General features: G+C 42.1%; 2 protein-coding genes across 9 annotated transcripts in view; both read left to right on the forward strand.

The window, feature by feature from the left end:
* Positions 1 to 11,986, forward strand: part of LOC111248913 (uncharacterized) — a 44,438-nt gene extending 32,452 nt beyond the window's left edge. For all 8 annotated transcript variants that reach the window (XM_086986355.1, XM_086986356.1, XM_022802019.2 and 5 more), the window contains 2 exons: positions 3,187 to 3,331; positions 3,928 to 11,986. In XM_086986355.1, the coding sequence (XP_086842481.1) occupies positions 3,187 to 3,331; positions 3,928 to 4,107 (325 nt within the window). In that variant the 3' untranslated portion in view covers positions 4,108 to 11,986. The remainder of the gene's footprint in view (positions 1 to 3,186; positions 3,332 to 3,927) is intronic.
* Positions 11,987 to 15,200: 3,214 nt separating this feature from the next.
* LOC111248912 (vitellogenin-3-like) lies at positions 15,201 to 21,732 on the forward strand. Its single transcript, XM_022802018.2, has 4 exons — positions 15,201 to 15,358; positions 15,815 to 18,017; positions 18,291 to 18,382; positions 18,491 to 21,732. Exons 1-4 carry the CDS (start codon positions 15,322 to 15,324, stop codon positions 21,595 to 21,597), a joined length of 5,439 nt encoding a protein of 1,812 aa, XP_022657753.1. The 5' UTR covers positions 15,201 to 15,321; the 3' UTR covers positions 21,598 to 21,732.
* Positions 21,733 to 25,209: the final 3,477 nt, after the last annotated feature.

Genomic DNA, 25,209 nt, shown 5'->3' on the forward strand with positions numbered 1-25,209 from the left:
GGTTGATTTATCTCAGTCATTAAGCAGTTCGCCATAGATCGCTTATGCGGTGTAAGCACTGGTTAAACAATATCGGTACTATCTACTGTTCGAACGTCCCGTAGCTTCCCCACCGCGGAAAAATGAACATTGTCAAATACAGATAATCCTTGTGATGACGCTGATGGTGATGATGCAGTGGCCGTCTTGCATGGCACGATGCAGTGGCGCACTGTTGACCTAAGTGTCAGTTATAGCCGAGGTATGCTAGAGATGGTTGGAATTCAACGGTATTATGGTTAGGCCTTGCATAGGTCATCCATCGATTGGCCATAGTCCATCATTCACTAAGGGATATATCGTGAGCCTCATACCAGCGGCGGCGTTTTCCTAGCGGTGCATCATTTCATTTCCGTCATCCGTTTTGTCCCTCGGGAAAGTATCAGTTGATTTCGCTCGCTGAATAGATATACCGTTCATTTCAGGCTATAGGCTTCTGATCATAGCAACTCTGGAACCGGATTCAGCTTATCGAGCATTTCGTGCTCATCATTTACATACCAACCGCCTGTTAATTGTAGCTCGATTAATGCTAATTCTATAGCGGGCAATTGTACCATCTTTTACTAAATATCACGTTTGGACAGTGGCGAGAATGATTTTCTGTCGACGGCAAGGCATACAAGTATATGTGCGTATTGCGGTACAATGAATCATTATTCGTTAACTACAGTCTGTGCCATTTTGTATTTGTTAAATTGACCTAACCTATCGAGGGAATCTAGATAATGTTTTCTCATAAAGACTGGCATCCTTGTTCGTATCGACTTGGCGTTCAAGCATCATGATGGATATTTCTTAAATTTAAAGGAGTGAGACCTTCTTTATACCAGAATAACTAGTGTTGTAATGTACACATTCGTGTGTTTGGCTACCCCCGACTACCCAAGCACGCGTCTCCTGTCAATTGCAGTTATCCTGTCTTATCCTTTCAATATTATTTTCGTTCCTCGCTACTCTGACGTTCCTGACCGACTGTTTCGCACGGAGATTCGATCGAGCCTTCAGGTGCATATATGTGCACAGGCATCTCACCGTCGTTATAAGTCCGACGGAAAGCTAGCGCTTCACAGTTACTAATACTACTACGACTCTTGTACTACTACGAAATTCTACGTTCATTGATCTCCCCCCCCCCCCCCGCCCCTCCAAAAAAAAACCCCATTCCCAAAATTACCCCACCCCAATCTCTGTCCTCAATGAATGTCGTACGATGTTTTCTCGTTCTTCTGGCGATGGAAGCGGCACTGCCTTCACTACTTTAGGCTACGAGAAGGCGCATAGAGAGAACGAAACCTGACAGCATCGACATCAAGGCAGATCAGCCATAGGAACCACTGTTCAAGGTTGCTGACCCTTAGGAAGTATGGCGAGGGGGTGAAACGGATCAGTGAGAAATGGGTCCGGACTGTCTATCGATCATTATTAGGCATTTTGATCATTATATATATATATATATATATTTCTATCAGTTCCTTTTAACTGAACAGGACCAATAAGGAAAGCATGATTTCTGCTTTCTTTTCCCTATTTGCGGTATGGCATGTTTATTATTGCTTAATATTATTATCCATACATTAATAACTATGTAGCAGCTGGCTATTAGTTTGTATGACGGTACCATGCGCTCATTCAAATGAACGTTACTGCACCTTCTCCAAGATGATGCAGCCATGGTACATCTCTCGTTCTTAATCTTGGGCTCACCGCGAGTTTCTCACCGCGTAAAAACTCCACTTCCCTGAGAATGAAGAAGCAGCCGGATTTGAATGAAGGCAGAACCGGCACTCCTATCGGATCTTGTCTACCTCGTACTGGGCTCCTTTCCTGCACTCAGTACTTCCCCCTTGCGCCTTTACTCTGAGGTCAGGCGAAGTATAGGAGCGTCCGAGGTTAACTGTCTCAGGCGGCATAGTCCTAGCGCTCTGATGTCCTTCGTTCATCTCCTTCGACTGGAGCCACTTTTCTTCTCCTCAGAGGTTCCTCCAAGCAACCGCCGCTTTCGCCAAAGTCTGCCACGCTGGCGAAAAGTAGCTCGCCAGCCCCTCGCCTGTAATGACAAGAACACAGGATCGGACTAACCGCGTGACTTGCACAAAAATCCATCTCTAACGTCTTCCAATCATAAATATATATATTTACTTCGATAAAAAGGGACTCGCGGTCGCTTGCTAACGGTCGTATCTGAAATCTTCTCAAGAGTTGACGATAGCTGATTTAAGCTTCCTAATCTTTGTCCTTTAATGTATTGGAGTTTAGAATCCAGTGTGTTAACATTGAAATAGTGCACTGCTTAATGTGATCTCTCCATACATTCGTGGGATGAGACGATCGGCAATTGTTTTTGAGACAACATTGTTATTCCCAGTTCGATAGGTTTTTTATTTGATTGTGCTGCTCTTGTGGCAAGCAATGCTCCAAATAGGGAAAGTAGAACCACGTAAAAGCCAGCCCATATGAGAGCCCAGTGTGCCAGTATAAAAGCCGTTTATATCTCAAGTGATTTGCTAACGGATTTTGAAATTACTGAAGCTGCCTAAATGAAAATTGCATTTCATGTAAATATGTAATTGGAAACATTTCAAATGTTTACAATTACATATTTACTTCAAAAAAAAAACGGGTCCTAAGGTATAGTTATGACCAAGAATTTTTAGCAATGTACATACAGCATAAAATTGCTTATTAAAATCGTTCATATCGAAACTATTTGTACTAGCGGATGATAGGCCGGAGGAGATACTTCCAAGAATTGGACGAGGCTAATTTTACAAATCATGTCGATTAGAGCCTTAAGAGCCTTTGAGGTGTCGTCACACGAGCACTACGATTAAGAAAGACACTAGGCCGATATAGATCTTTGCGGTGACATCGCTATATTTACCTAACGACCAAGTCCTTACAACATCAAAGATTTACCTTACGGTAGTTGCTAAACAGACGAAATACATCATCGTTCTCTGGTTTAATTATATCGATCTTGTAGTCCTTTATACACGGTTGTCGAGACAACTTGGAACAACAACTGCTCGATATGTTGGTAATAATGTAATGAATGAATAAATAAGTCATCCCAATGAATTAATTATATGATTGTTGAGTAATTTCTATATCCGAACATTTGTATTTGATCCCGTTCTGCGACAGGGAATTTTACTACATTCAAATGGAGAAGTACGCCCGGCAGGCGATCAGCGAAGGCGTTCGTAACGCCGAGGACATTCGAGTTTCTCACGACTCGGAACTTCTTCGTGTACTCAACCTCCATTACAACCGGAACAATCACATCGACGTAAGTTACATAACGTATATGTATACACAACATTTTATAGTAGGAATCGTAAAGGCGATACCAAAACAAAGCGCTTTTGCTTAGTAATGGAAATGCCATCAGTAAGAACGAGATTATTCGATGTCTGGAGGCTCAGGACATCGTTTAATTCTATTGTCTGCTACATCTGTAACTCTGCTCTTTGCACAAAGTGGGTCATGTGTTTATGATCCTAGAAGTTTCACGGCTCGTCCATTTGAATTTTGGTTTATGCGTGGAACTACTTCAAAAATGGGGACGATTTGTGGATCGGTTATGGGGACTAGCGCCGACGGCTGGACCCAAGATCAGTTCTCAGTTCTATTTCCAGGCTTCATCTTGAAGCGTTTAGTCCTATCCTTACAGTTTAAGTTATCCCGTAACTGGGGCACGTGCTTCATTTCGGTATTGACATAACTACGTGCACCATATTGGCTATTCAAAGACGACGCAGGAAATAGTTGCATTAATTAACCGACCTACAGCGCATGTTTGAATTGACTGACGACGTTAATCGTTTTGTCTTGTTTTTCTTCTTCGTTTTTGTTTGACTTTTTACTTATTTGCTCTCGTTTCAGGTTCCAGAAAACTTCCGCTTTGTGGTGGAGCAGACCCTCCGTGAATTTTTTAAGTCGATTCTCGCTGGGAAGGACCAGGAACAGTCTTGGAAAAAGGCTATCTACAAAATCATTGCCAGGCTGGACGACAACGTGCCCGAGTATTTCAAATCGCCCAACTTTCTCGAGCAGCTCGAATAAAAACTCTCAGTTACAGACTTGCATAGATATATCGTACGTACGAAATAGGCGACAACAGATAGACGGAACTAGAAGGAAAGACACAATTCAGACCAATCGATCATTCAATCTCGAACCCTCGCAGACCTCAACGACCTCAGCAACTGCCCGAACATCAGGGACCGCCGACATCAGCATTAAGAAAACTGCCGACAAAACTCTATATAAGCAGCAACATTCAAACGTAGCGCTACTATCCACTAATAAGCATTATAATGATAGTAATTATAATTCTTCAAATAACAATGAGATTGTTACCATGCCAGGTTGGTCAACCGAAATCACAGCAGGCTTTCATTGAACGTATCAGAGCTAATAACCAGAAAGCGTCTTTCTCTTATGTGACAACGGCAACAAGGATAAGAGCTACTCCACCACAGAGACAAATCGAATTGAAGCTATGTGCGATAAACGAGCCAGCCATATCAATCAATTGATTAATCAGCACTATGATAATGATTTGCATCGAGCCAAAGCAATCAAATAGCTAGGGTACAGCCGGAATAAACAAGTTGGACTGCCCCCCACTCAGCCTACTGTGACTGGGTGGCTATGCAGCCCCCCTCCAAACGGCCAATGCAGTAAAATTTTGCTAATACGAGCCTCGACCAACGACCATCGAGCAACTGATCAACATCATCATCACATCGAGGACCCAGTAGTAGCTATAATAGGAACAGAGGAAAAGTGCAGGAAATGCAGTAAGCAAAGACCCACCGAAACAGCACACAGCGCTGTGGTGTACTGCGCAACGACGAGATGTATCGTATTGACAACCTCTACAGAATTAATGTCGACAACTAACGGGAAAGAAAACGCCGAACGTTCCAATCCGAGCTTTAGCTCATTGCGGAAGCAGGTTACTTTGGCGGAGTCAAAAGAAGTGCTTGCCTTCGTCACGCCCTTCGCAATAGACGAAGGAACAGGAACTACGATCATGGTCAGACAAATAACTACAGAATGTATATACGGGCAAAGCAGCAGCAGCAGCAGCAGCAGCAGCAGTGTGGTAGACGATGTAATTAATAAGGACAGTTTACGAATATGGTGCAGATCGACGTGATTAGGACGGTTAGAAGACCGTTTTTGTGGCAGGGGGAAGGGAGGGATGGGGAAAGGCAAGCGCCAATAAGAAAAACGTAGCGGAGCCACCGTGCATTACGATATGCGCGGCTTGATTGCCAAGGCAAAGCGTGAAAACAAAGTGGATCAGAGAAGAGGATAACAGATAGATGATATCAACAATCATTGACTACGATCTCGAGATGCAGCAATTGCCTACAACGTCGATTTAAATGATGAGAGATGCATGGAAAAAGATATCCTCAACGCTGTCTGGCTAAGGCGGACAACATTTTCAGGAAGCCGAAAAACCGGAATAAAAACAAATATAATAAAAAAGAAGCGTGGAGAAGCGCATTCTAAGACCGTGCTAGCTCTTACCAGCGAGGGCGCCGAAGACATCGCGCCACGACTTAAGTTTCTATGACGAACAAAAAAAACAGACGAAGATCTTTAGACAAAAAGAGTAATTACAGCTAATAAGGAATAGACATATCCGTAATAAAAGGAACGACTAAAACAACAAACCAACAATGAAGAACAGCAGTGGAAAAAGAGCGCAAAGGGAACATTTTTCCCGTTCGGCACAAAACCAAAAAATGGCTAAATAGTTTGTTTACCTTTTAATGTTGCTTTTCATCAAAAAGAAAGTTCATAAAAGAGGTAAACCACTAATTCTCATTTAAAAAAATCGAAAAGCTCAGTTTCGTCCAGCAGGCTACCTGCTCAGTCCCTAACAACGTCGCAGTTAGCCCTCGCAAGAGAAGATTTGCTTTCCACATCGGAGCTAATTGTGATAACGTTCCTTACAACAGTATGAGCCGAGGTCGTAGAAGGCCTCAAAAACAACGCTTCGAATGAATAAGCCTTTCGTAGAGTCTCCGTCGCGTCGTGTATCCTTAAAGCCGCAAATATTATTCGTAATTGACCCGTTTCGACGGGATATCGTCCGTGATTAGAAATATCGAGAACTCTCGGGGGCTTCATACGTGTTCTCGATTCCTTCGTGAGCCTTTCGTAAACTTTGTAGGCTCGATCCGTCATTTTCTTATTTTTTCGTTTTCTGAGATATTTAGGCGCTGAGTGTCTCGTGTGCCTTTGCCTTTCATTGTTTTTTAATAGCTCTATATATATATATATATATATATATATATATATATATATATATATATACACATATATATTTTTTTCAAATTTGTTTTTTGATATATTAATTGTAAGTGTTAACGCGTATTTTGGAGGCAATGGGCGTTCAGTGGAAACATTCCAGTATCTTTCGAGTATCTCAAAGTTTTCGTTCAGCAGGATTTTGCAGTTGTCCTAGCTGATCCTTTTGCCCTCGTTTGCCCCGCCGTTCTTACATTTCGTGGCTTTGTTCTTTTGTGTACGAAAATTAGATGGTGAACTACAAATGAGTCGTTGCTTGTTTCAACAGCGGCCCCTATCAGAGTGGGCCAATCTCACTGCTAACCTTTTTTAATCGGACTAACTTTTTTAAGTATTTATCATACTTATTGTTATTATTAGTTCGTACAGAGGTCAGTCGACCGCCGACAGCACCAATCCAAGCAGAGAGACGTCATTCCGAATCAACAGCAGCGTGCTATGAGTAATAATAATATTGATATAAATGAACGATTTCAACGGTCAAAATGCTGTTGCACAACGATACTAATAACATAGTAAATGTATAAGAAAACGTGCGATAACGTGGAATCTAAAAGGGGAGTGAAAAGACCGGTAAAGCAGATGCTATTAAGAAAAACACAGGGGGGAGTGCTTTTCTTAACCCTGAGAAGGCAGTCCGAATTGGAGGGGGGGTCTAACTCTCTCCAAAACCTCCACATATATATATATATATATATATCGAGAGGGGGAGATAGAGAGAGAGAGAGAGAGAAAGAGAGAGAGAGAGAGAGAAAGAAAAACCCTAATGACATATTATAGAAGTACGTGACAAGATACATAAGACGCATGTTAACTCCCTCCACTAGACCTATATTTACGTTACGTTATCTCGTTAGAGGTATCTCACAAAGCGAAAAAGAAATCCACGACCTATGTACGAGTGAATTTTCGTTCGTTCAGCTGCTGCTTGCTCATGTGCGTTGAACCTTATGCTTGGGCCATTGTTCGAGAAGGACATGCAGTAGAGTCGGGGCCTATGGCCGTCTATACAATACAGAACGATACGATGTGAAAGACATAAGCCTCAGTAATAACTATTAACAATAATCATTCACGCTAACGAAGAGCACGTAACTGAACGCATATCGTTAGGTACCATAGTTCTAATGAAGAGCAGCGTGGAAATTGTCGATCGATAGTCAGATGATGTCAAATGACCTGGCGGGGTCCGATCGGTCACCGATCACAAGCTATAGGTGGCAATCCCCATTATTTACCCGATGTGAAGATCTAGTAGTTCCCTGACTTCAGCAACGTTTTCACTATGCACTAATCCCTATGTAGACAGTTTGCATCAATCCCAATCCACCGAAAGATACCAATGAGAATTTGCAGCCCGCGGCGTTCCGGGCGCGGAGCTGCAGACAACGAAAGCGACGAGTCGCGAGTCGAGTAACCGCTATGTTAACGATATAGCATAATATTTATAATATATATATACTAAATATAATCATAATTGACAAAATGGTCATCGGGTGATGCTGGGTCATGAAGGAACAGCGAGGCGAGAGTAAACCAAGAAATTGGCAATGTTTGACAAGGGATGAGGAATCGTCGAATGATTGGAAGAGACAGAAATCTCATGAATGATCTTGTTTGAAAGTCTACCAAATAAGCTAAATCGAGGTCGTTATTGATTGATATTGATAATCACACTAAATACGAGGCGGCGAGAAGCCAATGGATGTTAACCGGTAAGGAATATTCAATGATAAAACGAGTGACTGAACTGAAAGGCGTCAATCAACCAAAGCAGCTGGCCAGCTGATTATTATCAATCACAGTAACTAAGTACTATTGTACACGCAACAAGATCCATATTTAGAGAGTGTCGAACTAGAAAAAAAGATGATTAATATATATATATATAAATACATATGTGTAGAGTCAAGGATATATATACATACACAAACATAACACACAGATATAAACGACACGCAGTACCGAACCATAATCATAATCAATTGGAATGGAAATTTGTGCTTAAACACACCACATGTACACACGTACGATGAGCCGCTGGAGGAAACTAATTGAGGTACCCTAATTGGTCGAATTACAAGTAAACAAGGATGACCACTGTGTGAATTATTAGTGAAAACGACCATGGTGTCAATAACGTAATCATTCCTGTCGAATCTAGCGAGATCTAAAAGGCGAGAAAAAGCTTTTCTTTTTTCCTTTTTCTTTGGTCAAAGAATAATAGAAGCGAACTGCTCCACGAAAACACTGCTCGTTTGTTTTTTGTTTTTCTATCGGAAAAGGAAGAGCTTCAAAAAGCCATTTTAACTATTACACGCTATGTTTTGGCCAACTTTATGCATAAAATAAGCAAAGTGGGGTAGATATTCTATCCAAACCCGATTTGCTCAATGCTAAGGTAGATCGGCTTCGGGACAAGCAGGAGTTTGACAGGAGCTTTTAATTGTAAATAGGTTGAAGCGTGCATATAGACAGATATAGAAGCCGCTAAGCAGGGAGTGTTCCAGCTAGTCCGATTGACTAAATAGAACCGTTCGGAAGAAGTTCCTTCGTAGTTATTTTCGCTTCCCTCCCCAAATCCCCCAACTTAGGCGCGCACATGTTCCGGACAAAATTCAGACGCTATCGTTCTCCTCCAAGCGAATAATGATCATAATTATTTTTGTTGTGGAAAACGTAGCCATGGATAAACTACAACGCAGTGTTCCACACGTTCTCAGGGTGGAGCGACCTCACATTTATCGAATGCGTACGTATGTTTTCGTTAGCGTGGGCATGGATGTCAGTATGTAAACCCATCGAGGATATGAGAAAAGAAAGACAACGTTTGAACAGCAACCTCTCTCGCAGTTGCGAACAGATAAACGTGTTATATATATATATATATATATATATATATATATACACATATCATAAAAGTGTACGTATACAGCGAAAGTATATATACATATTAGATAAGTGTAAGTGAATGAATAATTATAATATGATCATTGTAATTAATAAGTATTTTAAAAATATTGACCGCTATTCTTATTATTATATTAGACAAATGAGATAGAACCTTTGCAAAAAGAAGAAGAAGATGTAACGTATATCGGGCGGAAATCTCTAAGGTATATATACGACTGACCCATAATATGCACATGTACATGCACGTATAAAATAGAGAGAGAGAGAGAGAGAGCACTCCTCCCTTGATTATTATCTATTAATTACCTGACTTTTTTTGTCTGAACCTTTTTCTGTGCTTCTTCTATTAGTGTGAAGATATCATGATTGATAGGTTGGGAAATTTATATATATTTATATATATACAAATGTGGGCTAACAGTAACAATGGTAAATCTAACGGCAATTGCGGTGATATAATCGCGATGGTGATGATGTAAAAACAAAACGATCTATAACATACGGATGGTGGCGAAAAATATGTGAAAACCCAATTGACATTCCCGCGTTTTTCTGTTTTTTTTTTTTTAGAAGACACAGTAGCGCAAGTTGGCTTCAGTCCTTTTTTTTTTTTTTTTGTATTTGCTGTTCTTAAGTCTTTCCAAGTGAATTTTTCTCAATACGGATACGGAAAGTTCGCAAGCTTCCGATAGCCCTAAGCTGCGTTCCACCTGAACCTGGATATCGAATACACATTCACATGATATAGGGAATGAATATCACCGGTGACTTAGTAACGGTGTTATACCTTTGTCTTCCTTCGCGTAGGGAGGTTTTCGGTGGGGCGGTACTTCAACGCACCGAACCTCAAAGCGAGTACAGCATAAACCAAAGACACATCTAAAGAAAGAGAGTATGTTTACATAACATCCTCTTAAATCGAATCCGCGATAACAATTAACTTCTTGGCTTCCGCTCATCACAAACAGACACAGCCGTACACATACGAGCTTCACAGATCCACAAGTCAAACTTTCCCTTTGGCAAAGCGCGCAGCGTCAACCAGACTCGAGCACTTTGTATCATCGTAAGGCTCAATGTTAACTGGCGCCGCTGGATCCTACTTACAATGTATTATAAATTTTTACCTAGTTTTGCATCCGATTAGACTTTCGTTGCGATAACGCTACAAACATCAGCTCCGCCTGCTCGCTTTAATACAAATCCCAGCCTTCTCTTTAGGAAGGCCTGACAAGAACGGACAGCAGTTTCCAAGCACGTCAATAATATCCAATACGATAATGATTATAACTTCAACATGATCAAGCGAGCGATGCTACAGCGCACCTGACTCAATGTCGTAAAACACAAAACAAAGAAACTCTAATAATAATAATGCAGAGCGAGAGCGAGAGAGAGAGAGCGAGAGAGCGAGAGCGAGAGCGAGAGAGAGAGAGAGAGAGAGAGAGAGAGAGAGCAAACTACTACTAACTAGTGACAGATGTGTGCTGTGCGACAGAGTAGAACATGGCCGAAATGAGACAGGAACATGTATATATCGTGTGTGATTATTTACAAGTAGCAATCACCAGTTTTTCGTCGAAAGCACGTGTCGGCAAACACTGGCGAAACACGGCAAGCGCATGCACACAAACACACACACAAACACACAAACACACACACACACACACACACACACAGGCGCACACACACACACACACGCACACACATACGTATCTAAATTTTCTTCGCCTGATACAAATACAAGGTATTGATTTCATCCGATTTGCTCATATAACTGAACCGGACTCGGTCATGGGCTCAAAATAGCGAACGATCCTACACGGGACGACTGATCAAACATTGCTTAACTACGAATACATATATATTCGTAATGTCCACATAATATAACAGACATACACATGAGTAGAAATGACACACAGAGAGCTAAAGAAATACTAATTGATGGTAATAAATGATGATAATGATGATAATATAAGAGGTAATGAAGAATCATCGCTTATTAAACAATGATGCGATGAAACGCTTGAAGATAATATAACGATAATAAATTATATTGAGGAAAGGGAATCTAGCTGGCAGCATAAATGGGCGGTGGGAGCCCATACCGTTCCGTGTTATGAGGTAACGAAGAGACAACGGCAGACAGAGGGCACAAGCGAAAACACGTGGTAGCAAATAAGAAAAACGCCTGAATAGATATGCTGTAATGCGGACGATAAAATTGATAACAATATTTATGACGATGAGAATGCTGAAAAAATATGTACTATAAGTTATTTGTAATATTGTATATAGCACTCGACCACACCAAAAAGGAAGTAACTCGCCGTGACCGCACAGCCGCCTTTACGGGACGCCGGACTTTTCGACGAAGTGACGATGACAAATAGTAACAATGACAATGAGGTGGTTGGGGATGATGACGCGGGAGTACAACGACGTTTCATAGATGGAAATAATCACCGTAGATAAATCATTGTACTACCATATTATTATTATTATTAGTAATGTGTGAGAGTGAGAGAGAGCAGAAGGCGAACGGAATACAGAGACGAACTACCCCACCACTCCCCATGTCCCCCACACATAAATAAGTATTGGGCGTCCATGGGGCCGTGCGGACGCAGGCGGCCGTTAACCCCTCGTTACTCGAAGAAAGAAGTCAATAAACATCAACAGCAACAAAACAAAAGTATTCCACTATTGTCAATGAAAATGCTATTTCTCCCTAGATATTTATAGTAGTAGGTCTGATACGAGTAGAATAATTAACAATGAATAACTGTAGGTCTGCGTTTTTCAACTAAATTTAAGGTATTCTTTTATTAATTAAGCATTTCCAGGGTACTGTAGTGGTTGGTTTAGTATGTAATTACTAGATTGTGATTTTATTAGATACTGAATCTAGTGTTTGTTAACGAAGTGGTTCGTGCGTTTCGGTGAAATTGTCATACTAAGAGGGATTTTGAGGGAGGTGAGTTGCCTTTATTAGACCCAAGTTTAGATAAGATTGAATGGCGCGTTTTATTTAATGTAATGATGTAGGAGACAAGTGCAATTACCATGATCAGCGCCCCTTCAAAGTGTCTTTATAGTCGGACGCTTTGCGTAATGTTACGTCTTTTCGTATAATAGGTAACACGTATAAACCCATCATATTATTTGGGTTTTATTTTAGACAAATTAAGCACACTTCTACTATAGTCTATTAGAGTTCAATGTATTTGATCCGGTGCCTCTTGCTGTGGAGACCAGGGCGGCCCTGGCTTTCTAATACCTTACCGGATCGTGAACAATTCTAGCAAGCGACTAACAAGTAATTTTTATACGTCCAAACCCCTATTAGTAATTAATAAAGTAATAAAAAATAAAAGAAATAATTCAACAAGTAAGGAACCCACCATCATAGAAATATAGTTGAACCTTCCGCACTATAAACGTTATATCTTATTTTTCGTAGTCTAATTCACTGGATCCAATGGGGGCATATGTGGCGGGGCCACACCTATTAAAAAGCAAAAACATTACGCACCTACCTGCAGGCTATACGAGCAGACTAGGGGACTGATAACGATACAGTGGATATGAGCCCAATTTAACGGACTCGTATTAGAACATGCAAAACATTTTTGCCAGCAATAATTTTTTACACACATCAATAAAAATACCGAGCAAACAAAAATTTGCAACCAAATTAATCCATTCATCAAGGAAAAGTTTCAAAGGTACTTCTGTAATCCTAGAGAAGCCTGTTCTAGCTAAAGAAACATATTAGCGAAAGTCTGTAAAGACAATGCCCGATTGAGACCAGTTACTGAACCTAGACGTCCACATTTGAGCGCGTTAAGTTACTGCCTATTACGGGTAGAAAGAAGATTTCTTTATTATACTTATTATATTACATAGAATAGGGTCAAAATCTGTCTTATTTCCTTTATAGCAAGCAAAATATTTTTTGTAAAAATCCTTTTTCCATTTATGCTTCGTCTACGTCAGGTTGTGTGCGCATCTATGGCCTAAGAAAAGGTTCTGTGGAGCAGCACTTAGGTGAGCCCGTTGTTACGCTCGTCTCCGATACGGTTGCCTATCTTCGTATCATGGCCTGGCTTAATACCGTGCTTTTTTTCTATAGAGACGCCTCTTTTTCTAGCAGAGGAACGGCATTTAGAATTCTGTTCAAGCTGTGTGGTCGATACCTGATCTCGATACGATAAAGATATCTGCGGTACTCTATGGTATTGAGTAGCGATGGTTGTATCTAGAATCTTTTTTTTCTTTGACTACACCTACTAACTACAAGTCTGTTGTCGGACAATCCGTAACTTTTAGCAGCTGAACGAAGGGCCTAGGCCGTCTAACTCTTAATACGTTTTTAAAAGAAATCGGTCATAGAAAAAAAAAAAAGATTTGAAAAATTTTTGCATGTTTTAATCCTTTTTCTAATTTCTTGCTCAGTGTTATTGTGAACGATGTACAGGCACGGTTCGTTTATGATTTGACTGCCAGCATTATTATATTTAATAGTTCCGAACTTGATTTTTAAACAAACATTTCCTTTTTACATAGAATAGATTGTAGTGTCTACAATCACTTTGTAGAGATCACTAACTAATACATCTTCTTCAAAATTGGTCTCTTTCTATACACATTCGTCTTAAATTATGCTTTACTTACGAATGCATTACATATGCAGAATATAAAAGAAAAAAAAAAAAAGTAATTAACTTTTACAGGGAACGTTCTCAAAGAATGGTGAGAAAAACAACTAGAAAAAAATATTTAGACAAGCATGTAAATGTTAACATGCCTAAATGTGTGCTTTCTCTATAGAATCGATCTGTAGATTTAGACAAAACCTGTAGAATCTACAAAGCAGCCATAGGGTGTCTATAATAACAATTCACAGACACATATCAGTTTGGTATCTTTTGCGTGTTAAATAAGGATGACTCTTGATTTTCTCGTAGTTGAAATAAGCTGTCAAAAAAACGACGTCTAGTGGACTAGTCCGGTGGGGTCTATAACTTATATTTCGCCTATAGCACAGGACAGTTGCAAAAACGAGAACATTGTAAGCAGAGTATGTTAGATGTCTGATGACTGGCAATGTATCATCTGGCCCTAGTTTGCTTGGCCAGAAAATGTAGAAAAGGACAGTCCTAGAATACAATTAGAGTCATTTATGTGTGCCGGTCGTCAATAGTGTATATGTATTTATTGAATTTTTTTGTAAAAACTTGTGCCGAATTTTATGACGCCGCTCAAAAGCATAAGGCCTGTGTGGAAATTGGAGAGATATTTCAATACTATCTCATACTCTAAAAATAAAACCGTTTGCATCTGAAATACATACAGAGATTCAAAAATAGCCAGGAAAATAGTAATAACTAACGTATGTCACGTACTGACATCTATATCTAATCATCATTCTTTACCATTGCAGGTTTAGTAGGACATTGCTGCTTTCCGATAATTAGGAGTTGGATAAAAACTTCATCCTGAATGGCCGACCCTGCTAAAGATCTGACACTAATATATACTGAATTTACGTTTAAGCTTTATAGCTCCATTGAAAACCACATTAATGGTTAGATATGAAATTATCCCAATAGTCATTTTAATGAAGTACTGTGAAGATCATTAGAAGTTGAGTGCGCACAACGCGAGCTAGCTTCAAGCCGAATATTACAGAGTTTGAAGGTATCAACTTATTGACGAATGCCACAGGATGCTTGCGTTGATTATCAAATTGATTGAGGGCAAATGAACGGCTGTAAGGATAATCTCGAACAATCACTAAATGATCAAGAAGGGCGAATAACCGTATTCATTTGTCGTTCTCCGGATTTTATCAAGACTATACTGCTTAAGCAGCAGATTCGCTATATATGCCGTATTATACGTACGTATAGATATGCCGTACTCTCCATACATAGTCCTTTTCCCCCGTAATATGGACGGCTGTATATAAGAAGCTGACGCCTACTTTATCGCTGCGTTCGGTTGGATCTAGTCGTCTAGCCGTTCATCATGAAAGTGCTGTTTGCCATCGCTCTTCTAGCTGCGGGTATGCCACTTTGCCATACTTTTAACCCAGTCTGTACTAGGTCAACAAATGATGGTATGCCCAAGTATATGCGTATCAGATTGATATTGCTCCTCGAAAGTGCTTATCCTAGATAGTTATAAGTGGCTGCTGCAGTGCCTTTTCGACGTTCTTTCGGAAAAAGTGTCCTTCCAGGATATATAAACTTGTAATGACGTTTACAATTTGTATAACTAGTAACGGAGTTCTAATTCTCTTCAGAGCGAAGAATCGACTTTGTTTTCTTATTAGTCGTGATGGGGCGCTTGTTATGTCTTTGCCCGTAATTAAGCCACAGGCCCAAGACATAACCATATTTTAGCCGTTTTCGTGAGCGATTCAATATGGAGACTTACTCAAAAAAGGCTTGGCATGTTTTGCACTAATATTGATATTTAGTGATCGCCGATATATTACCTTACCCATTAACTTTTCCAGCCGCCAGCGCTGAGGTGTTCCAATTTGTTGGACAGCGTGGCTACAACACTACCGTGTATAGTGTGCGTGGTGGCGTGACCGTCGGCTCTCAGGAGCTGACAGACACGAAGACCGCTCTTGAGTATAACGGAACCTTCGTCATCGAAAAGATTGGTCAGGGTCAATACCTCGCCCAGTTCACCCAGTTTGCTCTTAGCAAATACGATCAAATCGACAGGAGGATCCAAGATGAAACCTTCAATGATCTCAAGCCTGAGGAGCAGCACCTCGCCAAGGTCCTCCACGTGGGACAAGCTTACGAACCCGAGATGCAGAAACCTATCAGGTTCTCCATGGAGAAGGGTCGGGTGACGCGCATGGAGGCTGGACAGAATCACCGCCAGTGGTCGCTTAACATCTACCGAGCTGTCCTAACTCTTCTTCAGAACCAGGTCAAGAAGCCCGTTAACCAGGCCGTGCCCTTCGTTGAGTACAAATACGAGGATGGTATCACCGGCAACTGCAAGGTCCAATACGAGATTTTTTCTCAGCCTAAGGATGGAACCATTCAGGACGTTTATAACATGACCAAGACCAACAACTACAAGCAGTGCCTCGGCCGTCCCGTCTACCTTCACCTGAAAGATATTCACCGCGGCTGCGCTGGTGTCTGCGACAATCACCGTCCCGAGAACTTCCTTAGTCAGTACGAGGAGGAGACGACCGACTTTGAGATGAAGCCTACTCCCGGATGTCCCGTTAACCAGCAACACAAGGACTCTCTTGTGTCCTTTCAGACCGTTGCCAAGTACAATTTTTCCAAAGGCTTCCTTGATGAGGCTCGCTCTGAGTCTATCGATGTGTTCCGTCTTTTTGGTGGCAGGATGCAGGTCTTCAGTCGTCTCCAGCTCCGATTTCGCGACGTCCAGGGCCCCAAGATTGAGCAGCTCTCCGACGTGAAGATCTACGAAACTCTTCAACAGCGTCTTCCCAAACAGGAGGAGGATGAACTTGACATTCCTGTCTTTGCTCTAATGAAAAAGCACACCTTATACCACCGATATCCTCTGTACTTCCAGCAGCAATTTGAAAATGTTATCCGTGACCTTCACAAGCTTCAAGGTAACCAGAAGCATGACCAAAACGAGCAGCAGGGTTTTGACGCCCCCGCTTATCTGGCTGAACTTATCCAAGCCATCTCCGGTATGACTGAGGAGGAGATCAAGAAGACTATGCCCAGTGTTGTCCGTTCACAGCAACCCAACCAGCTTTCTGAGGAGAATAAGCTGCAACGCCAAGTCTGGGTTGAGCTTCTCGGCAAGGCTGGTTCCAAGTCCGCTGTCAAGGTAGCCATTGAGCTGATAAAGGGCAAGACTTTCACCTCCTCTGAGGTTCGCCGTATCCTTCAAGACGTCGCCGCTTTCCAGTCATATCCCGACATCGATATGATCGAACAGGTTCTTGGCCTTTGTCTTCAAAGTCAAGGTCTCTCCGCCACTGTTAAGGCTACCGCCTGCGTTGCCGCTGGCAAGATCATCTCCAAGGGCTGCAATTCCAAGGTGCACCAAAAAGTCCAGAAAAAGCCGCAATATAGGCAGCAGCTTGTTAATGGCAAGTACGACTCTATTTATCACGACGGAGATCAGCAGGGCGAAAACCAGGAAGAGCCTGACTCAGAGACCGAAGGGTATGAGACCACCATGGGCCACCTCGCCATAAAACCCAAGTTGCGTTGCACTTCCGACAAGCTCCAAGAGTATATTCAGCGTCTTACCCAGACTCTGAACCAGGCTACTGGGTTCAAAAACATCGTTGCCCTCATTAACGGCCTTGCCAAAGTTGAGAAGCCCGAGATTCTCCCTGAGCTGGTCCCGTATGTCGAGGGAACCGCCCCTAATATGCAGCAGGCCCATGAACAGGGTGAGAACCAAAAAGAAAGTGTCGAATTTTTGCGTCGCGTCGCCATCCTGTCTCTTCGTAACATCGCGGTCAAGTACCCCAAAGAAATCAATCCTATTGTCCGCGTCATATACCTGAACACCACCGAGCAGGTCCAGACCCGTTTGAATGCTTTCGACGTTTGGATGAACACTCAGCCCGCTCAGTGGGAGGTTGACAGGGTCATGCAGGTTGCCAACAGGGACTCCTCCGTTGAGCTTACCTATTACGTGTATAACACCTTCAAAACCGCAATGCAGGCTAAGGAACCTTGCTACCAGCTTTTGTAAGTGTTCCATTATATATTTATATTAGCGTTTATAACCAATATGTGTGATAAGTTTGAATGTATGCGTCGATTCGGTTTGAATGTAGAATTTAATTAATTGAGACACCAAATTCTATATGTACAGAGTGCGTTGCTCTCCTGTATATTTTTTGGACTACGCCTCTTCTGTTATAACGAAACGTGCATGCATTTATATGCAATTTACTTAATTTATTTAGTTCCCCGATGTTTTTATTATGTTTTTCACCACTTGCTACACTCACCTTTCAGGGCTCACCGCATTCGCACCGCTTGGGCCCAGATGCGTTCCTTCGATCTTGGCATGATTTTGTCCCATGTCAGCTCCAAATTTTACTACAATAGTATGTAGCTTTAGAGGTGACCAAAATATAACCTATACCTCATAATTATTTATCGTCGATGGCACGTTAGCTTTAAATTAAGAACTTTTTCCTTGCTGGCAATTTCAGCTGCTGAAGGTTACGGCATCCGCGGTATCTGGAAGATGATTGCTTCTAACACAACTGTTCTGCCTGCATTCTCCCATGTTAAACTCGAACAGGTCCGCGGTCCTTTCATGCGGGCACTCTTCGGAGCTAAGCTCCTCGTCAAGGGCGGCAACAAGATCTGGGAGGAACTCGTTGGAAGGGACGGTCTCCTTGAACGTATGTCTCAGGCTGTTAACGGCCAGGTGAACAATGGACCTCGCCAACGTAGTACTGAACAACTTATAAAATACATAGCCCAGGGTATAAACAACCAAGATATCGGCAACGAAACCCCCAAGGCTGTTCTTTTCTGGAAGCTCTTTGCCGGCGAAGCTATTGTTCCTATAGATGAGCAATATGCAAGTGAGCTCAAAGCCGAGCTTCTCCAGAGCATAAACAACGTCGGAAAAGAAGGCGTTAGCGGCCATTTTATTCGCGTGCTCGTCCCAACCAAAGCCTTCTTCGTTGAGCCCAACCCTATCGGATTTCCTATTGTACACTCTACCATTCATCCTCTTGTGATTTCCGTACGGTACAGAAACCTCAAGCTCCATTATCGCAACCAGGAGGGCCACCTTATCCCTAAAGCTATTGGGGTTAGTGGTACCATCCAACCTGTTATACTTTCTTTCCGTCAGTCGCGCGTTTTCGTCGCCGAGGAGGAACCTCAGCTTGCTCCCACTATGAAGATCACTGACGTCAAGGAATTCAACGTTAAAGTTAACTTTGATGTTCATTATGATCAAGCGGAACAGCGTTTCCGCGCAAGCGTTAAGCCCCAATTCGGGCGTGTCTTTCACACTGCGTTCTGCCCCGAGCTTAAGCTTGCGGCGAACACCATTGTCAGCAAAAAACCCAGCAATAGCCTCGTCAACTATACCAATTGCGTTAAGACCAGGCAGCAACTTATCCAACATGACCTTAAGGTCGGCGACCACCAAACCGGCATGGTTATTCGTCTCACTGGTGAGTCCCGCCAGGTCTGGTCTGCTCTTGGCATACTCGGCTCTGTGGAATTCCGCCGTGAGGGTTTCCTTGGGGCTATCATCAACAGCCTTAACATGGGAATGCACCACCACGCTATATCCCTCTACCTTGAGGCTGACAAGCAACAACCTGTTAATGAGTGGACCGTCGTCATCGATATGGATTCCAACCTTGAGCAGCTTGCCAAGCAACCCGTTAACCAGCAGACTGAAAAGGTTCAAAAACCGAAGCTCCAATGCCAGCTCTGTTCTAAAGAGAGACTTTATTACGAGTTTCAGCAAGTTATGCGCAAGGTTAGGGAGATGCTCCAGAAGTCTCAGGATAATATCGGAGAGGTAACTGTTGAAAAGCAGATGCTTATCAAGATTGAGGGCCGTTACCAAGGCCAGCCCAAGCGCACCTTCAAAGTTGCCACGAAGAAAATCCACAATTTTGAACAGACCAAGCAATACTACGCACTTGCTGTTGAGCATCAGGGTTCTAACAAAAGTATTGAACTTTTTGCCAATCTCTATTATCCTACCATCAGATCTCCCTTCCATTATGACCCCACCTATTCTTCTGAGGATGAGCGTATGAACGGCAGCCTCGTCGCTAACATACAAGGCTGGCAGGAAGGGCAGGTCTATTTTGTCAACTTCCAGGCTATGAAGTCTAACGAGCAGAAGCAGAAGTCCGAGTATGAATGGTTTGAGATTCATTGTCTTGCTGAGCAGGAAGCCAGTAGGGCTATGACTGATTCTTGCAAGAGGGCCACCTTCAAGGACAACTTACTGGACAGCATGGAAATAAGGATTGAGCTTCCTCAGAACGTCCATCCCAAGGCTCAGAATCTTGCCTTCAAAATGCTTGATATGGTTAAGTACATACTCTACCCCAAGATGCAGATCCAGATGCCTAGCACCGAGGAGAGACGACATCAGCAGACGTTTTGGGGCGAGAAAAAGGAAGTTCTTATCTTTGCCAACGCCATACGCGAGTCCCCCTGGTCTTTCCTCTATAATGTCCGCATCGTGATGCCCTTCCAAAACGTCGTCTTTTCTCAAATCCGTCTCCCTGGACTCCGTTTTTTCCACACGCAACTCACCGATAGGCAGCAGCTTGAGCACGGTCTTTTCCGTGGCCAGCACAATAACCGCTGCGTCCTGGGCGACAAGTACCTCCGTACCTACGATAACGTCACTTTCAGTCTCGACGTCAAAGAGGGCTGCGACTATCTTCTTACCCATGACCAGTCTGCGGGCGACCCTGACTTCACCGTGACCTTCGAGGTGGTTAAGCCTCACACTTTCGGCAGGAAAATCCGTGCCCAGCTCCAGAACTACCTCGTGGAGTTTTTTCCCTTCACCACCACCGACCGCCAATTTCAGGTTACAATCAATGGACAGCAGCACTACCTCACTTTTGAAAAGCCCATCGTGTTTAGCTACGGGCGCCAATGCAAGCGCGCCGCTATCCACGCTTATGAGACTTCCAACTCCCACCATGCTCCAGTTATTTCCCTCTTCACAGAGTCCAAGGAGTTCGGCGTAATTTTTGACGGTGAATCCGTTCAGGTCCACGTCGACGATAAGTATAAGGGCGCCACCAACGGTATCTGCGGCAACAACGACGACGAGCAGGATCACGAGTTCATCGGACCTCACGGTCATGAGTACGAGCATTCAAATGAGTTCATCGCTTCTTACAGCATCAGTCAGCAGTGCAAAGCTCCCGTCCTGAATACCTATAAGCAGCAGATGGAGGCGCTCGAGAGGGCTCTGCGCAAAATCCGCCAGCCGGAGTGGCAGATGAAAGAACAGAGATGCAAAGATATGCAGACGTCCCAGCACCAGCAACAACAACATACCCAGAACCAGTTTAGCCAGCACTGGAACAAAATCGTTGAGGAGCAGATGTTCCTGGCCGTGACCCCCGAAGAACACCAACAGTGGGGCGGGAAGATATCCAGCCAGGGCAGGATAAAAGTTATGGATCAGGATAATCATCCAGCTCTTGAGACTTTCGCAAGTTCTCATAATGGACGCGGTTACTTCTTTACCAGGAAATCTGGATACACTGAGCCGATCTATGCTACCGGAAACAACGAGACTAATATGTAAACCATGCGCGATGTGCGTTGGGGCAATATCCTGGACACTTTTGTCCTCGATCCCCATGTCCATTACCGTCAACGTACCCAAATGCATTGCGCAAATACTCACATCATTAATAAAAACGGTTCAATGTAAGATGAATATGTATCAGTTACTTTTTTCTCTTGAGGGAAATGTTCGGTTACGAAATCGTATCCATTTTCTTCATAAGTAAACGGTTGTCGTCAAAAACTGGACAAACGACGATAGTCGAGTATACTATGAGATACGGTTCCCCAGTGTTGGTATGATATAGGAAAAAATAAATTAAAAAAAAATTAAATTAAATCTTGTTACTGGACCCCGTCATGCCACACATCCTGCATACATGAATCACAATAGATAATGTAAAAAGCTAGCGAAAATAAAAATACAATACTAGTCGTCATCTGGAAATTGGATTTAGCAGTCGTTAGAATCAAATTATTAGCCTATGAAGGCACCAAAACTGATTCTGGGATTTTGTTTTTCTCTACTTATTCAAATCTATCCGGTAATATACGTTGTTCGCGGATTTTGATCGAACGACCTTTGCCTCTTTTGAATGCTTGTAGAAAATTTCGATCCTTGCAGGAATGGCCTGTCAATGAAAAAGATGTCCTTTCATACAAAATTCCACAAGGAGAGTGCCTTTAAGTAAATTTTCGCAATGCTTTTGACTGTATGTAACGTATAATGAAACTTCCGTTCGACGCAAATAGGTAGTGAAGATTAAATTTATTTTCTTTACCGACTCCAGCTTGTAGCAACGACCCCATTTAGGTTTTAAGTGATGCTTGATAATTGATTGGTATTGACTCCGGGATAGATAAATGGGGACATAATAAAAATGGGAGAATGATTAAAAATTGACCCTGTGTGTTATGAGGTAGACTGAATTGGAACAATGTATTATACGACATTTGACATACGCTGCCCTAAGTAAACGTTTATTATTATAATACACTGATTTTAATTGATCAAAGCTACAATAGTTGGCCAAAAGTCAAGTGCTGCATAGGTTTTTACTGTGAGCGATTACGCTAAAGTATTATTAAGAGTGTCTAAAGAGAGACAATTTTCATATCTGAAATTTGGCCATTCCCAAAAGGGTTTCAGTATTGACACACGCTATGCCGTGTGGCACCTAAATATTAAATCGATCGTGAGCCGCGTTAACGAAAGATATTCAGTGTTCGGTAAAGCAGACTTTATAAAAGCCGTTTATCATGGCTCTCATCAACAAATAAGACTTGATCATCAAAAATGTCTCTGTATTTTCATCTAATTTAACTATATAACTAATAACGCGCGTAAATTAACTGTGTGTTACTATATCACTTTTTGAGCCTAAGCTTGGCCACTGGAACGCTTGCAACCATGCTTTCTTAATTCTTTTTTTTTTTATCAGATACAAGTGTTTCAAATGTAGAGTATGCACCTCTGTCTGAATAAACATAGACAGATTGAATACACCTCGGCTAAGATCAATCTAGATAAATAAAATAAATAAAGTCTAGATAGTGAACCCGCTTTATATACCTAGCAAGTGCCAAAAGAGTTAATTTCCTTCACGACCATCTCGATTTCTGTGATAGGAGCGCGCATTGAAGCGGATTCAACCTTTTTTATATTGAAAAATTTGCTCTTGGCCATGATTTATTCTAGTTATGTTTTAAGGTCCTATCTGAGATATTCCAATTTGTAAGGAACATCGGAGTTTATTAGAATATATATATATATATATATATTGAAAGATACAACAATATTACTTAGGCTCCTTTGCAGGGAAACCTTCCACTAACATATCGTTTTTTCATCAATAAACATTTCATACACTATGAGTTAGAAGACGCCCAAGAAATAAATATGATAATATTTACATGATGATTTTGCTGGAACTATACAATGGCTGGGTCAAATAACTATGTTTTCTGTAGATCGTATCTGGTACAAGCACAACGAGATACGTGAACATCGACTGAGGGTATGAAGGAAAGCCCTGCAGATTTCCTAGGCCAGAAGCGAGAACAAAAAAAAATAGGACCTGTTTTAACGCAACAACGAAACGGCAGTTGAAGCTAAGAGACGACCAGTCAGGTATCAAAGCTTTTTCCTTTTCTATAGACCCTACAGTAACGTATGGCCGGGACTCATAGAGCGGTTTACACATTCCCACGTTCCTGTATAAGCTCTTTAACCATGCGCTTGTTGCCATACTAAAAACACATCAGCGTCTCAGCTGCAAAGCGTGGTAAATTTACAAATCAACCATTGTTTGCAGTCTAACCTAAAACGTGACAATCCAACTCTCTTAATTTTAAATCCGTACTTTCATACATTTCACGGCACAACGTGAACAACGTTAAGGTGGACGTGGATGATTCACCAGGATAATTATCAGATAAGAAAACGAAATCTAGGAAAGAACAGCCGACCATTGTGGGCGACGTCTCGCTTATTGCGTCTACAAGCAACATACTGGACTCGCTTACACGATCGCCTGGCAGTAATTTCCTAGATGCAAGAAAAAACCAACGCTAAACAACGTAATCAAGGCTCAAGTGGTCCTAATGGTAGAGTCATCCATCGTGCTGGCTTTCACGGCGTCGATTTTTCACTGGGCCTGTTGCTTCGGCCGAATACAAGTCAGACTATTGAAGGCGAATGAGATGCCACTAATAATAAAGAGGTTCGTGGATACTCTCAATGTAAAGCAAGTTACTCCTTGCGCAGTAACTGAAGAACTGGTAGCTGTGTTTTGTCATTCGTCGTATATGCCAGAAAGATACGATTTCATTGCGGTAGCGATAACGGAGCGCTCAGATGCTTCGAGTATTATGAGCTGATGTATATGCTTGCATTAAATACATTCACTACGCCACTCTAGTTAGAATTACCCTAGTCCTCACGCAATAGTCCTCAGACGAGCAATATTGCTAATTTCTTTGATCGGCGAGTTATGTTGTATTTGTTTTACTTTCCTTTGGAAAGAAATTCGACAGCGGCCGCATAGCCCTACGACGCATAACGGCAGCGCTAGAAACAGGACGTAAACGGGAAAATCGCCCATGTCTAGGTGCGTCTGTCCACGCCGTAGAGTCATACGCAAAATCGAATCGACACCTCTTGAGAAATAATTCTGTAAAACAAAGATATTAATAAACACTGAATTCAGTAGTTGATGGCCTGTTGGGTGAACAGATCGCATTACAGGGAATATCGAAGCATCGCGTCTGGTATTAACGGATGTGGTCACAATTGCATCGCACAACGAAACATATACAAATTATTGGCGACCATCGTTTGCGCTTTCTGAGCCCTATTCTTTTTTTGGGCTCTCTGCTGCGTAGTTCTCAGACACGAAAACGAGGTTTATCGTTTCTTCAATATTTGTACGGAGTATTTCTGGGCAGTCTTCGAAGTAACATGTTTCACAACTCCGCTTAACACCGTTCCACATGGACACTTCATACTTTCGGTATGTAGGTTACGCATGCAAACATTCCCATCTACCCTTCTACTCTACGCGCCAATATTACGGTTGGGCTATTGGAACTGAAGAACATCCCGCAATGTATATATTTTGTTTGCCTTATT

This window comes from Varroa destructor, unplaced genomic scaffold (assembly GCF_002443255.2).
Source record: "Varroa destructor unplaced genomic scaffold, Vdes_3.0 BEIS01000004.1, whole genome shotgun sequence".
Classification (NCBI taxonomy): domain Eukaryota; kingdom Metazoa; phylum Arthropoda; class Arachnida; order Mesostigmata; family Varroidae; genus Varroa; species Varroa destructor.

What these genes read in the sequence shown, in the direction of transcription:
- LOC111248912 (XM_022802018.2), top strand. Translation starts at nt 15,322, where the DNA reads ATGAAAGTGCTGTTTGCCATCGCTCTTCTAGCTGCGG. An exon ending in CATCGCTCTTCTAGCTGCGG is followed by an intron (nt 15,359 to 15,814) that starts GTATGCCACTTT and finishes TAACTTTTCCAG; the next exon opens with CCGCCAGCGCTGAGGTGTTC. An exon ending in CTCCAAATTTTACTACAATA is followed by an intron (nt 18,383 to 18,490) that starts GTATGTAGCTTT and finishes TGGCAATTTCAG; the next exon opens with CTGCTGAAGGTTACGGCATC.